This window comes from Pleuronectes platessa, chromosome 19, assembly GCF_947347685.1.
Source record: "Pleuronectes platessa chromosome 19, fPlePla1.1, whole genome shotgun sequence".
Lineage (NCBI taxonomy): Eukaryota > Metazoa > Chordata > Actinopteri > Pleuronectiformes > Pleuronectidae > Pleuronectes > Pleuronectes platessa.
In genome coordinates this window covers 11,872,473-11,885,012 of record NC_070644.1, presented here as the reverse complement: position 1 = coordinate 11,885,012, position 12,540 = coordinate 11,872,473, and the positions used below count along the sequence as shown (strand labels likewise).

General features: G+C 40.2%; 1 protein-coding gene across 10 annotated transcripts in view; it reads left to right on the top strand.

Annotated features, from left to right (window-relative positions):
- znf618 (zinc finger protein 618) overlaps positions 1-12,486 on the top strand; it is a 31,565-nt gene extending 19,079 nt beyond the window's left edge. For 6 of the 10 annotated variants that reach the window (XM_053447587.1, XM_053447588.1, XM_053447583.1 and 3 more), the window contains 8 exons: positions 337-426; positions 627-716; positions 2,142-2,219; positions 3,923-3,967; positions 4,534-4,611; positions 5,499-5,657; positions 6,120-7,219; positions 7,543-12,486. In XM_053447587.1, coding sequence (XP_053303562.1) covers positions 337-426; positions 627-716; positions 2,142-2,219; positions 3,923-3,967; positions 4,534-4,611; positions 5,499-5,657; positions 6,120-7,219; positions 7,543-8,088 — 2,186 coding nt within the window. In that variant the 3' untranslated portion in view covers positions 8,089-12,486. Of the gene's footprint in view, positions 1-336; positions 427-626; positions 717-2,141; positions 2,220-3,922; positions 4,043-4,533; positions 4,612-5,498; positions 5,658-6,119; positions 7,220-7,542 lie in introns of all 10 variants that reach the window. The other 4 variants (XM_053447585.1, XM_053447582.1, XM_053447584.1 and 1 more) reach the window with 4 other exon arrangements.
- Positions 12,487-12,540: the final 54 nt, after the last annotated feature.

Genomic DNA, 12,540 nt, shown 5'->3' with positions numbered 1-12,540 from the left:
GAATCCTACTGATTGGGGAGGGGGGGGGGGGGTAGGTAGTGTGAACCTCTACACACTATGCAGGGAGACCCCTGTGTTTATTTTATTATTGCTAAACGTAAATTTGTTGGATGGGCATTTTCAGTCGGTGAAAGATCAGAATCACCAGCACTCTGTTAGGACTTGTTCTGCTTCTCCCTCATAAGGCATTGTTCACTAAATAATCATCTGCTTTATTGTTTTTAATGAGCACAACTAATCCAACAAATTGAATCTTGATGATATGACACAGGTTTTTTTCACCAGCATTGATGTGAATGAAAACAAAGCATTGTTTGTGTGTTTTCTCGTGGCCAGAAACTGGGAGCTATGTTTGCGAGTTCTGTGGGAAGCAGTACAAGTACTTCAATCCATACCAGGAGCATGTTGCTCTTCACACGCCGATGGGTGAGCTAGTTTTGTTAAGGCTTAAAGCTGCTATGAGAGGGATTGGAACATTTCTTTCGCAGAATTTAAAGTCTTAACTTCAGCCATAATTTTTCTTCGGAACATGTATGACCCTTTTTATAGTTAAATGTTTAGAGGAATGTTGTATTTTAAATGTCTGAACTATCTCCAAGTAACTCTGAGAACATTTCCTGATGCAGGGGCCTTTGATATGAAGGCATCACGGGTACAGGAATGTGGCAGTATAGACATGAGTAAATTTGGCCACAGCCAAGCTGCCAAGATAAAAAGTAAGCATCATTTTATTTCCTCTCACATTTTTTCAGTATAAGGTTTGATTGATCGTGACATGCACAGCAAAGTGTACACCCCCCATAACTCTGTAAACCGAACATTTATACTTTAGACACAGACACAGTACCAAGATGCACCTTAATAATTTGTGAGTCCCTAGAACAGTACGTTTTTTTCATCATTTTCCCAAGAAGAGTATTTACTAGAGCCTGACCAATAAAGGGTTTTGGGGCCTGATGGCAAAACCAATATATGTAGGGCTCATGTATATTTCCACATCTAATCCATTATATTTGCTATTGGTGATGTAGAAGCTGAATGTTTTGTATTTGACTGTAGATACTGACCTGACAAATTATACAGTTGTTGAAATACGTCAAATTTAACAGATTAATGTTGGTAAAAAAAACTCAGTGAATTTGAATAGAAACTAAAGACCACCTGCCTGAACTGCTGAATAACGTCTTTTTTAAATGGCAGCACGACTCCTGAGTACACCAGCAGTCATGATATTGCCTGAGCTGAGTTTGACCAGAGACCATGACAATAATATCAATTCTTCTGTGGGAGCGCATTGAAAAGGGACACAAACCTACCACACAATGGTTAAAGTGTGTTGTACTGAGCCAAAAAAATAAGGATGTAAGTGGACCCTCAGAGATTCGATGTGAGGTTCTGGGTCACATTGGCCTTATCGCCGTATTTCTGGGAAACTATTAACCTTTGGTGAAGGATTATAAACGTTTTCTTTTCCTTGTTATGATTGATTTTTTTTTTCTTTTTATTGCCTTAAGCACCTAACCACATGAAAATGGTTTAAAAATATTGAAATTACATTTAATAAAGATGACTTGTCTTCATTTTAGATTTTTAAGGTTGTCACTTTAAAGCTATTTTCTTATTTCTAGTCAACCTAGAAATGACTTAAATACGTTTATACAAAGATGTGAATTTATTATTTTTATATAATGTAAACATTTTTATATACATTACTTATCATCAATAATGTAATTTTAAATAACAGTTGCCCAAACCAGTTTTCCAGTTGTCACAAATCACTGACTCTTCTCTCTACGGTTCTGTATTTTGTGGCACATGAATCCCCCCAATCTCTCTGCGAAGAAGCTCTCTGCCATAAAGGACTATTTAAAGCATCGCACACACTCACATCTTAGAAGTGGGTCAATAAGATGGAATGAAGAAGCAGAATTAAACCCATATTTAAATGTAATATGAACATTTGGATCCTCTGTCAAGCCTGTTAGTGTGATTGATTTGCATGCTAAACTAAAATTAAGTGTAAATTGCATGTCATTGACTTGGCTCCATCGTAACTGATGTGTAGTTAATAACATGGCCATGCTAAACATTATTTAGCATGGCCATGTCCCTCATTGTTTCTGCTGTGTTTTCACCAACAGACAGTCCATTCAGGCGGAAACTGGAGACTGCGATTCAGTCGAGTCTGGTCGACACAAACAGCTCGCAGAATTCAAGCGGTGAGCACTGAGCCACTTTAGCTGCTTTCAGACATGCACTGAACTCCGCAGATCCTCCATATTTTCTCCGGAGGAGGTGCATGTGTGAACGCAAATGTCCGAGTGAGACTGCCTGGCCTTCTAGTATAATGTCCGTAGATATCCAGGAGAATCTGATGTATGAACACAGCGGATTCATTTTGAGTGAGTGGGGGGGTTGATGACGCTTCTGACCCGCGACAGACACAATTAAATTTTTTTTGCAAGAGTAAAATAAATATCTTTCAGTGAAAAATCAGTGTCTAAGAGTATTTCTGGCTGAACATGTAAATCAAGTGGGAGTAGAGGATTTACTGTATGTAGAGGTTTGCTTGACCTACCTTGCATCAGTTCTAACCATTTAAAACTCAAGTCCAAGAGCTCTATTATCATTATTCCCTTACTCTACACTTGCCCATGAAGATGGAGACATTGTCGAACACAAATTTGTCATCAGCTTTGGCTCCGTCAACTGCTGCCACACGTCACTTAGTGAATCAAAAAGGGTTTTAAAGTTACAGGCCCGCAAAAACTGTTTTTGTCATCTTTTTACTGTGAGCATTTTCTGACTAGTTACAAAAGTCCTGCTTGTTACTCAGTAGAGCTCTCTGTTGTTGTCATTTTCACACTGCTTTAAGGTCACTTGCGTTAAATTGGGAAAAAGGTGAGGTCACATTACTGTACGTCAATCATCAATATTAAAATAGAAATCTGATGAGATCAACTCAAACCCACTGTTGGGTTTGTATGGTTTTCAAAACCCTGGTTGCAGTCTTCACAAAAGGCCAGATAAATATATCTTTTTTTACCTCCAAGGTAAAAATATTCAATAAAAGTAAGCAGGCTCATATTCAGTTGAGCCTGCTTACTCAACTGGCAAAAAAAACGCAGGAGATCTAAGACACCCTAACCCTGGCAGCAAATGATCTACAAAAGGAAATTTAAAGTTCAACCAAAAAATCTGAACAAAGCCAAATTCAGGTTCAAACAACAGTTCCAAAAAGTCCTTAGTCTTTGTAAAAGTCAGGGTTCAGGGGCAGATCCTAACACCCACTTAACCCCAATGGAATGGATTCAAACTGTGTGACTTTAAAAAACATTTTAACAGCGAAAAAGCTGATGTTTGCCCCTTTTCTGGATGCTTGAATGTTACCTGCAGTATTTTTCCATGGGCAGCAGAGGTACTGTGCTCAAATGAAAACGTATGAATATTTGAAAACATATTCTACATTCTATATGTGTTTCAAATTGTCTCAAATTCATGAAATCATCAGATGTAGATTTCTTCAAGGTTTCTAAGGTTATTTTAGCTCGTACTTTGTTCATGCTGTGCTAATGTGTTCTTGTTGATGAAGTGGCATAACTCGAACAAATATATCAGTCCCCTTCTTCGTAGGGTGTCTAATGAGCGGATGATTCAGTGCATATGGTTCTGAAATCATGACATTTGTACCTGTAATAAACACTGTATTTAAATTGATTATATAACATTATAGTAACATTCACTCATTTAGGTGATGCTTTTATCCAAAATGACAAAATACAGAAATGTAGAGTAAATGCTTTTTGATTGTGAATCAGCCGTGCGTAAGTTAATGTTAAAGATTGAATTAATATAGGAAAAGAGCATGAGGGTGCGGCTCCCTCTGAAAACTTGTATTAACTCTCTGTCTTCTTGTCCACAGGAACTCCGAGCCCTCTGGTGGCCACGTCCTTCTCTACAACGCCGAGTAAGTCCCACCCCACCTTCCGGCTTAAAACGACATACGCATGCTGCACTCCTTCTCATTTCACCTTTTTTTCTGGTATGCTTAAATTTTTGTTAACCTGTCATGGTTTTTGCACAAAATAGTTTTCTCTGTGATCCACTGTGATAAAACAGATGTTTTACATTTAGCTACATTACCACCAGTAGTCTCATCGTACATCTGGATTATGTCCAGACACACAGTAGCTTTGGTCTTGTGCTGACTGACAGCTAAGCGTTCTTGCATTTATTTGATATGAAACAGTAGAAAAGAGACGGTAAATTAAGATATTGGAGGTGGTTGACATGCGAAACAGTTCTCCGACCAAATTCTAACTTTGGACATCAAATTCAAATGTGGCATTTAGATTTGGGCAACCCAAAAAAATACCTCATCTTGTTCAGACTGACTCTCAGAGCTGCTCCATGTGGCAGAGGTCCAGTATAGATCAGGGATAACTGAGGCTAGTAGGTGGACAGACACGCAGTATTTTTTACTTCTGCCTCCAACAAAGAGTCAACACTCTTCTGGGCCTTGTGATTTTTTAGAACCCTACACTTGTGGTGCCTGTGGCATCCAGTTCCAGTTCTACAACAACCTGCTGGAGCACATGCAGTCCCATGCTGGTGAGTCCATGACTACAAATGCATGTTAAGCTCGACAGGGAGATGAATGAAAAATGTGAACACACCCTCAGAGGCTGCAATGCATGTGAAAGTTTGTACAATTCCACGTAATCCTTTTATTGTTTCCTGAGGTTTTGTTCATGGAATTGTTGTACACAATACAACATTTGTAGTAATGAGGGTTGTTGCAGATCTGGATCTGAGGCTGCAGGATACAGTTTTTGTTTAGTGCATCGTACATGTCACCATTCGAACATTCCGAAAACACATTGTCCATTAGTTATGTCTGAAGGGACTAATTAGTTAGTATCAAGAATATCAGAAAAAAAGACCATGTCCATGTCCACAAAATTAGATAAAATATAGATTTATAGTCCTATGACAACGGGAATAGCAAACAAATATTTAAGAAGCTGTAACTACCAAGTTCTGTATTTTTTACTCGATAAACTACTGTGGTGTTGTTTGTTTACCTTTATATATTAATCGTGTTGCCTTTCTGTTATCTGGACAGTTTTTAAAATACTGTCAAGACTTCAACAATGTATATAACCCTAGATGGTTTTTTACTTGAGGGAATCTGCCGTCAGGTTCTTGCCTCTGGTATAACTTCTGTGAGTCTGACTTCATTTAATAAAATGCCAAGAGTAGCTACTGATCTTGTCTGAAAATTGACTGAGAAAGAAAATCTGCTTTTCAGGCATAATTTGTCAATGAAATACTCAGGGAGGCTAAGTAAAGTATTTCCTTTCTTTCTCTGTCTCCTTTTTTATTTTTCTGTCATGATTTTATCCTTTACTTTTTACTTCATTTATCTCATTTATTCTCCATTGAATGTTAACAATATCACCACCTGAACTCGACCGTGCTCCTCTGTGTCTCCTCAGCTGACAATGAGAACCACACCAAAGGGGAGTCTCCCAAAACCTCCTCAGCCACGGGTCCTCAGGAGCAGCTGTGGAGAGGTTCTCAGGCTCCGGCCCATCCCTCAGTTAAACTACAAATCCAGCCTCAAAGTATCTCCCAGAGAAACCACACACTCAGCCGTAAGTACCGCCGTCAACCACATTTATTGCAGACTTTGTTATTTATTGTTTATATGGAGATTTGAAAAGGTGTGAACACGTTGTGGCAGTGGCTCTTTGAACACTTTGTTGTGAGTTTTGTTTTTATGGTGTCTTGGTGGTTAAGAGATTTACCGCATAGCTGCAATGTCCTTGGGTTTGATATCAGCCAAAAGGGACCATGAAGGACATGCTAACTAATTGCTGTCATGACAATTGTATTTGTGAGTTGTTTTTTTATATCAATGAATTTTGTAAGTCGCTTTGAATGAAAGCGTCCGGCAAATGACATCTGATGTAAAATATAAAGTCATGTCTGTTTCCATGTTAATACCTTTTGATTCTGTGTTTTCTGTCAATGTATCAAATTATGGTTACAATGCCACTACTCATCTGTTTTGTGTTCTACTCTGTTTTCCTATCATTCATCTGCTGTACTGGCAGAAAATAATGGACTACCTGAGAAGGAGCGACAGCAGGTGGCTGAGCGTCTCTTACGGGTAATGTGCTCAGATCTGAGTATGCTAAACGTGCTTAACAGCAAGGACTTCCTGAAGTTGGCACAAACCTTCGTGGATACGGGTGCTCGTCATGGTGCCTACTCCACCCGTGATGCTCTTGGCAACATGAGTGCCTTGGCACTGCGTCAGCTGCCCCGCATGTACAACCAAGTCAAAGTCAAGGTCACGTGTGCCCTGGGCTCCAACTCCTCACTTGGCATCGCCGTCACCTGCCACGCCCAGACATCTGGACCAGATGCTTGCTTTGTTCTCACAGCCTACCAGGTGGAGGGATCAAGACTGAAGCGCTATGTGCTCGGTGTAAGGGAGGCCGAGCTCAGGGAGGGGCCTGAGCAGATTCACCACTGGGTCCAGAATGTGCTCTCAGAGTTCGTCATGTCAGACATTCGCACTGTGTATGTCTCGGAGCCCCGGGTGTGGGCAGCAGGATTTGCGGGATCACCTCTGGGTGGCGGTGGCCGGGGGAGGATATGCCTGCGATGCGCGGGGTGTTCACTCGGTGCTGTTGTCCAGGCTGTCCTTGGGAAGCGCAGCCTCCAGGCTCGAGGTCTTCATGAGTTGGCCGAGCTTCTCTTGTCTTGCAGAGATATCGCCTCCTCCACCACACTGGCTATCCGTGACGAACAGTTCAACAACACATCCACGAGCACAGCTGACGAAGGTTCACAGGGCAGCGCCGCACAGAGCCCCACTCCTCCTTGCTGGGATCGCATGGCTGAAGCTCTTCTGCAGGTCCATGTCCACTTTGAACAGATCTGTGAGGCTTATGGACGCAGCAAGTCCACGGCTCCTCTGCTCCAAGGTCTCAACAAGCATCTGCTCGGCACGCTGGCTTGTCTGTTGGCCCCTCTGCGCCTGGCAGCTCTGGAGCTGAGCAGCCAGAGGAGACCAACCTTACAGCAGGTTCTGCCCGTCTACCTTCGCCTGGAGAAGTTTTTCACATCTAAAGCGGGGGAGGCTGGAACTGGCACGGCTAGCAAACTCTGCCACTACTTCCTAGAAGCACTAAAGGAAAACTTTAAGGTACTGAACTGGCATTGGTTTTGCTTAAGTTTGTTAAATCGCTGTTGCTATAAAAGGAAAATTCTGCAAGCTGGGTTATGTTTATTACTCTAATATTTAAACTCATTACGCTACAAAACCAAGCAGACGTTGTGAATAATGTATGATATGCAGGTATTTTTTATTGAAAATACGTAAACATGATTACAAATCTGACATGTCAGCTTTTGGTGCTTGAAGGTCAATGCAATCACTAAGTACACAGCTCTTATGGGGGGAAGGTACATTTGAATAATTTGTTTTATGAAGGACTGAGAGTCACTAAATGGTTTGTTTGTCTCCAGGTTGAACGCGCTCACCAGGTCGCCATGATCCTGGACCCTCAACTCAAGCTACGTTCAGTGCCAGCCTACCAGCATGAAGACATAATCTCCCGTGCATGTGAAATGGCTACTGAAAACCGTGATGGAGGTATGACAGGTGGTGGAGGTTCGGGTGGTGAAGATCGGGACACTGATGGCCCTCCAACTCCTAAAATAAGCCGCATAGAGGGAGGTGGAAGCAATGGCGGCACCTCAAGGAGGACGCCCACATGCAAGGTGTCTGGTAGCGACGACGGTCAAAGCCAAGTCAGACAAGAGATTTTCCAGTACCTGGCTGAGCCTCTTCTCCAAGGCACACCCGATCTCCTCCAGTACTGGAGCTCAGCAATGGGCGACAAGTTTCCCAGGCTCTCTCGCCTGGCACTGTGGCTCCTCGCCGTCCCTGCTGTGGGCATACGGGGCGAGTGTGTGACTGTGTGTGAGCAGAGCCTGGCCATGAAGAGGAGGCAGCAGGTAACCACTGAGGAAATGAACAAACTCATTTTCCTTCGCTCCAACATGGGCTAGAAGAGAAAACCCAACCTACCCTTATCAACCAAACGTTCACCTCCAACAAATGACTCAAGACTATTATTTATATACTGTAGGTTTAGACCAACTGTAAGCTTCAATGTGTATGGACATTAAATACAGATATTTACAGGAAAACTCACATTGTATAGGTCGCAAACACCCATAAAACAGCTTATTACATATTTTATATGGAGAAAGGACTGTTGAAAAGTACTGTCGAGAAAATGTAGGGGTGGAACGTTCACTCTCAAAAGATCGTCCCGTTTGGTAGCCATCCTCGGTTTGGGAAGCACATGTCAGCAGGATGAGTTTGGGTTTTTTCTCTCGGCCAGTAAATTGAATTCCTCCAGCCTAACAACTTAACCGCTACGAGGCTATGATGCTGTTATTCCCACTGGATGGCAACATTTTCAGGTAAAATCTGGTCTCACTGCTTGAAGCTACTGTCATAGACCTCTGAAAACAGTCATTTATCAAAGACATTAGCAGTAAATACTGTAGCATGTACAGTAGGTTGTATAGTAATTGTTTTCATTGGTGTATGACAGAAAAACAAATCAAGTGGCGAGTCTTCACTGCCATTGTATCGCTGACAATTAAACCAGGTTCATGATTTACTGTCCCACGGGAGTTCTGAGCTAATTCATTACAACTAATTTGGTGGTTGCACCAGTGCTCTCTAAATGTAGATGCAGATCATTTACATGCATATTTCAACCAGACGGGTAAAAAAAATCCAGCTGATCAAACCTTAACACTGATATGAAGCCTTCCTCCTTGTTTATGATACTAATAGTGAGGAAGACATGGAATGGTTTGACTTCTGTCTACCTTGAATGAAGGAGAACCAGGGCTTATTTGACTCCACAGGCCTTTTATTCCAGGAAATGTAGTAATATAAGAAACCTCACGTAGCAGCTCTGCAGCAGAAATGCTTCCTCTGTGATCAGACACGTGTGACCCGGGCTGAAAGCAGAAGTCAAACTGTCAAACTTCCAGTGGTTTACTTGTGCTCATCACACAAAGAGGGCTGCGTTGTATCAGAATCTTTTTCTGGTCAGCATTTACACTCATTCCATTCAGCCTTACGATAAATTACCTTAGCAGGATTGCACCAACAAGGAATTAAAGAAACAAACTGAATAAATAAATCTTATATTATCCTTTTAATACTTGATGGTACAACCCAGCCTGCATGTCAGTAAATACACAGAAATAGCATGTTGATGACATTTAGTCTCATTTGATGATATTTTACAGAGTTGGTCAGTCCGTTCTGTGAAAAGACACCTACAGCTGTGTCTTTACGCTGCATTTAAACACCTCTGTCTCCATTAGCCTTCAGTTAAAGCTTCTAGATAAGTGGTCGACCACTGTGCACGTGCATGTCTAATTGTGTATCTGTTTTCAAAGCTCAATTGGAAAACATCTCCACAGGAAAGACATGATAGCTATTTTATTTATTATCCTTTCCTCATTCTTCACTCTAATACAAACATTGTCTTCCTTATGTGAGCTACACATTTCCATTTCTTTAAGGCAATAAGCTTTATCCTAGGGCAGAGTTTCTGACTTTCTCTATTGAAATTGACTGTTGTCATGATTCTCCCACACTTTATTATTATTAACAGTATATATTATTTTTCTCTTTGTGAAATCAATGGGATTTTCTCAGGAAGGAGTGCACCCAAGCAGGCACTGCCACTTTTTCCTCACTGAACCTAAAACATGTCCTCACTGAACCTAAAACACACCAAACTGTGACCTCAATGCCGAGGCATGAACTGAACCGTGACTTTCTGCGAAACGTTCCACCCCGAATGCAGTTGGTGCCATTTGCAACAAACTCAAAAGAAAAACAAGTATCTGTTTATGAGAATCTATTTCTTTCAGGACGAAACACACTCTGACAGTACATTCGTTAAAGTCGCCACATGCATACTGATGAAGTCAAGTTATTTATTTTTTTATGGATTCTAGAAATACATTTACACGAGCTAATACCTCCTACAAATGACTTGGGTGAATGGAAGTTATACTGTAACGTGTGTTTGTTGCCTCTGGTACTAATCAAGTCAAATACTATTGTCATTTTATGTTTTTTGGGCCTTAAGTCTCTTTTCATGTGATCACCTTAAATCCCTCGAGTCAGAGCCGACATCATGCCTTTATATTGCTGTTCAATGGCCTTCTTTTCACCATCTTTTCTAAAGCTTGTAGTTGTCGTTCATCACTCCTGTAGACTTCAAAGGGACTTCTGGCCGATGGTTGGAAACATTGTCCTCTGGTGGTCAAATGTGTACTTTTTAATCACGGTGGGCAACTGTGGTATTTGGAAAGAGCTTTGTTCCAGTGTTCCCAAGTTTTCAAAAGGTTGAACTAACGGAGCACGTTTGCTTTTACTACAACCTCTCAGTGTGTAAAACAGGTCGTCAGGTCATGAATCATACGAACATGAACACACACAAGCACAAGTATCTACTTTTAAGACGTGTAATGAAATGACTCAGTCACATTTGCAGGTCTACACCTCAATATTTCTATTGAGTTTATTTTTTGCAGAGGCTATATCACCTACTCCCGATTTGAATAAAAGATATTTAATACTCACACATAAAACTACAATGAGATGGGAATGGTTGAATAAAAAAAGGCCAAGGACAAATCGGTCTCACTAAAAAGAGAATATTTTTGAATCCACATAAATACAACTGTGGGTTTATATTTACTTTTATACGATTTGAAATTCTAAAACTTTAATTAGAGAATGCATACAAGGTTAAATGATGCTTAACAATCAGTAGTGAGTGGCTCTGCATTGCACACATTTCACAACCACATGATTTCTAATGGACTGTACTGTAGCCTCCCTTTACCTCTGTCAACAACTCTAGCGTTTTATAAATTGTTTTCTCACGTCAATTTTTATTTTGAAGTGTCAGATTGTTTTCTCTCACATTTTTGGTTCTCAAAAACAATAAATTATTGGGTTGATTTTGATCATCTGCGATTATAACACAGTGTGTCTGTTTTTCCTTTGATTCAGTGTGACCCAGACATGCATCACTGCATTGTGATCATTTGCGTTTGCAAAATCAATATGTATCCTGCTGTTCTCACTCTGATTTATGTCACACGATTTATATTTTGGTAGAAAGACAAACACTTGCTGTAAATTATATTTGACATTTTATTTTATTTTTGATTTTAAAGTACCAGTCTAATGTTTTACCTCAGTACTCAAGAAAGGTAATGTTGTAACTTAGTGATCGGAAAATCAGTTGTTCAAACATTAATTAGCTTTGGTCAAGGAAATAGTCGAAATACTGTATGTTGGTTTTGCGGTTTTAGCGGCGATCCTCGATTGAACCGATGAAGGGATTTTTCTTACAGTTTTTAAAATAAGTATTTTAAATAGGATATGCTCTGGGACAAAATGCCATTGTTGACGTAATGATGTCAACTTGATTTTGCTTAGAAATGACACTCTTCTTTCGTTGATTTAAATGAGAATTATATCTAAGATATGCATGCTTTTAATAAGATATATAAAGTTATAAGCCAGTGTTTCTCATCAGATGGAAGTGGTTCGTGGTGTTCAGACGGTCGTTCAGAGCGAGAAAAGCAAACGCAGACTTGATTTGAACCTTTCGAGGTGGGAGTAGCGATGATGATCATGGGTTGACGTTCATGGGCTTGACATCACCCATTTTCAGAGGATGTACTATGTAAATACAAGAGAACTGCTGTTTTTATGCCACAAGGGGGCGCCTTCATTTCAGAGCTACAGTAGGGAGCACCAATAACATTATACCTCTTTTTTCTACAGTAGCATTTCAAAAAGGTTTTGATATAATATAAAACTCAACTTAGATACTGTTACTAGACGAACTGAGATCAACTGTAAGTTTTATTTTGTTTCAGGATTTTAACTTATTCAGATAATACAAGTTCCAGTTGTAAAATATGGTATGAGGATGCTAACATGGAGATCTGTTTTAACTATGGATTATAGTCTGTATTATCAATTCAGGTTAAGAAAACTAGTGTTGCTTTCATCCTATTTAAACAAGCATTTCTTCCTTTTATACTCTGCTAAGATGCAAAAAAAATGTGTTTGATTCTCTTCAGTTTGTCTTTTTTATCGCACTTTGGCAGCAGATTCCTGTGTAGATTCTGATCTGAGTTGTCTTATTATTAGTAAGCCTAATTTATACTTTTGTAGCAACACTATTTTTATATAATGGCAAAGAAAGGGTTCCGTGTCTTTTGTTTTTTCCTGCTTTATTTTTAATTTTTCCTGTGTCATATATGGCAGCGCTGTTCAATGTTTCTTGAATACATTACCCACTGTAGTATGTGATGTGTGAATAAACTCCAAATCTGTGTCAAGCTGTTGTGTGCGTGTTGTCAGAGGAATGGGAACCGTGTGTGTTGGGAACGGGA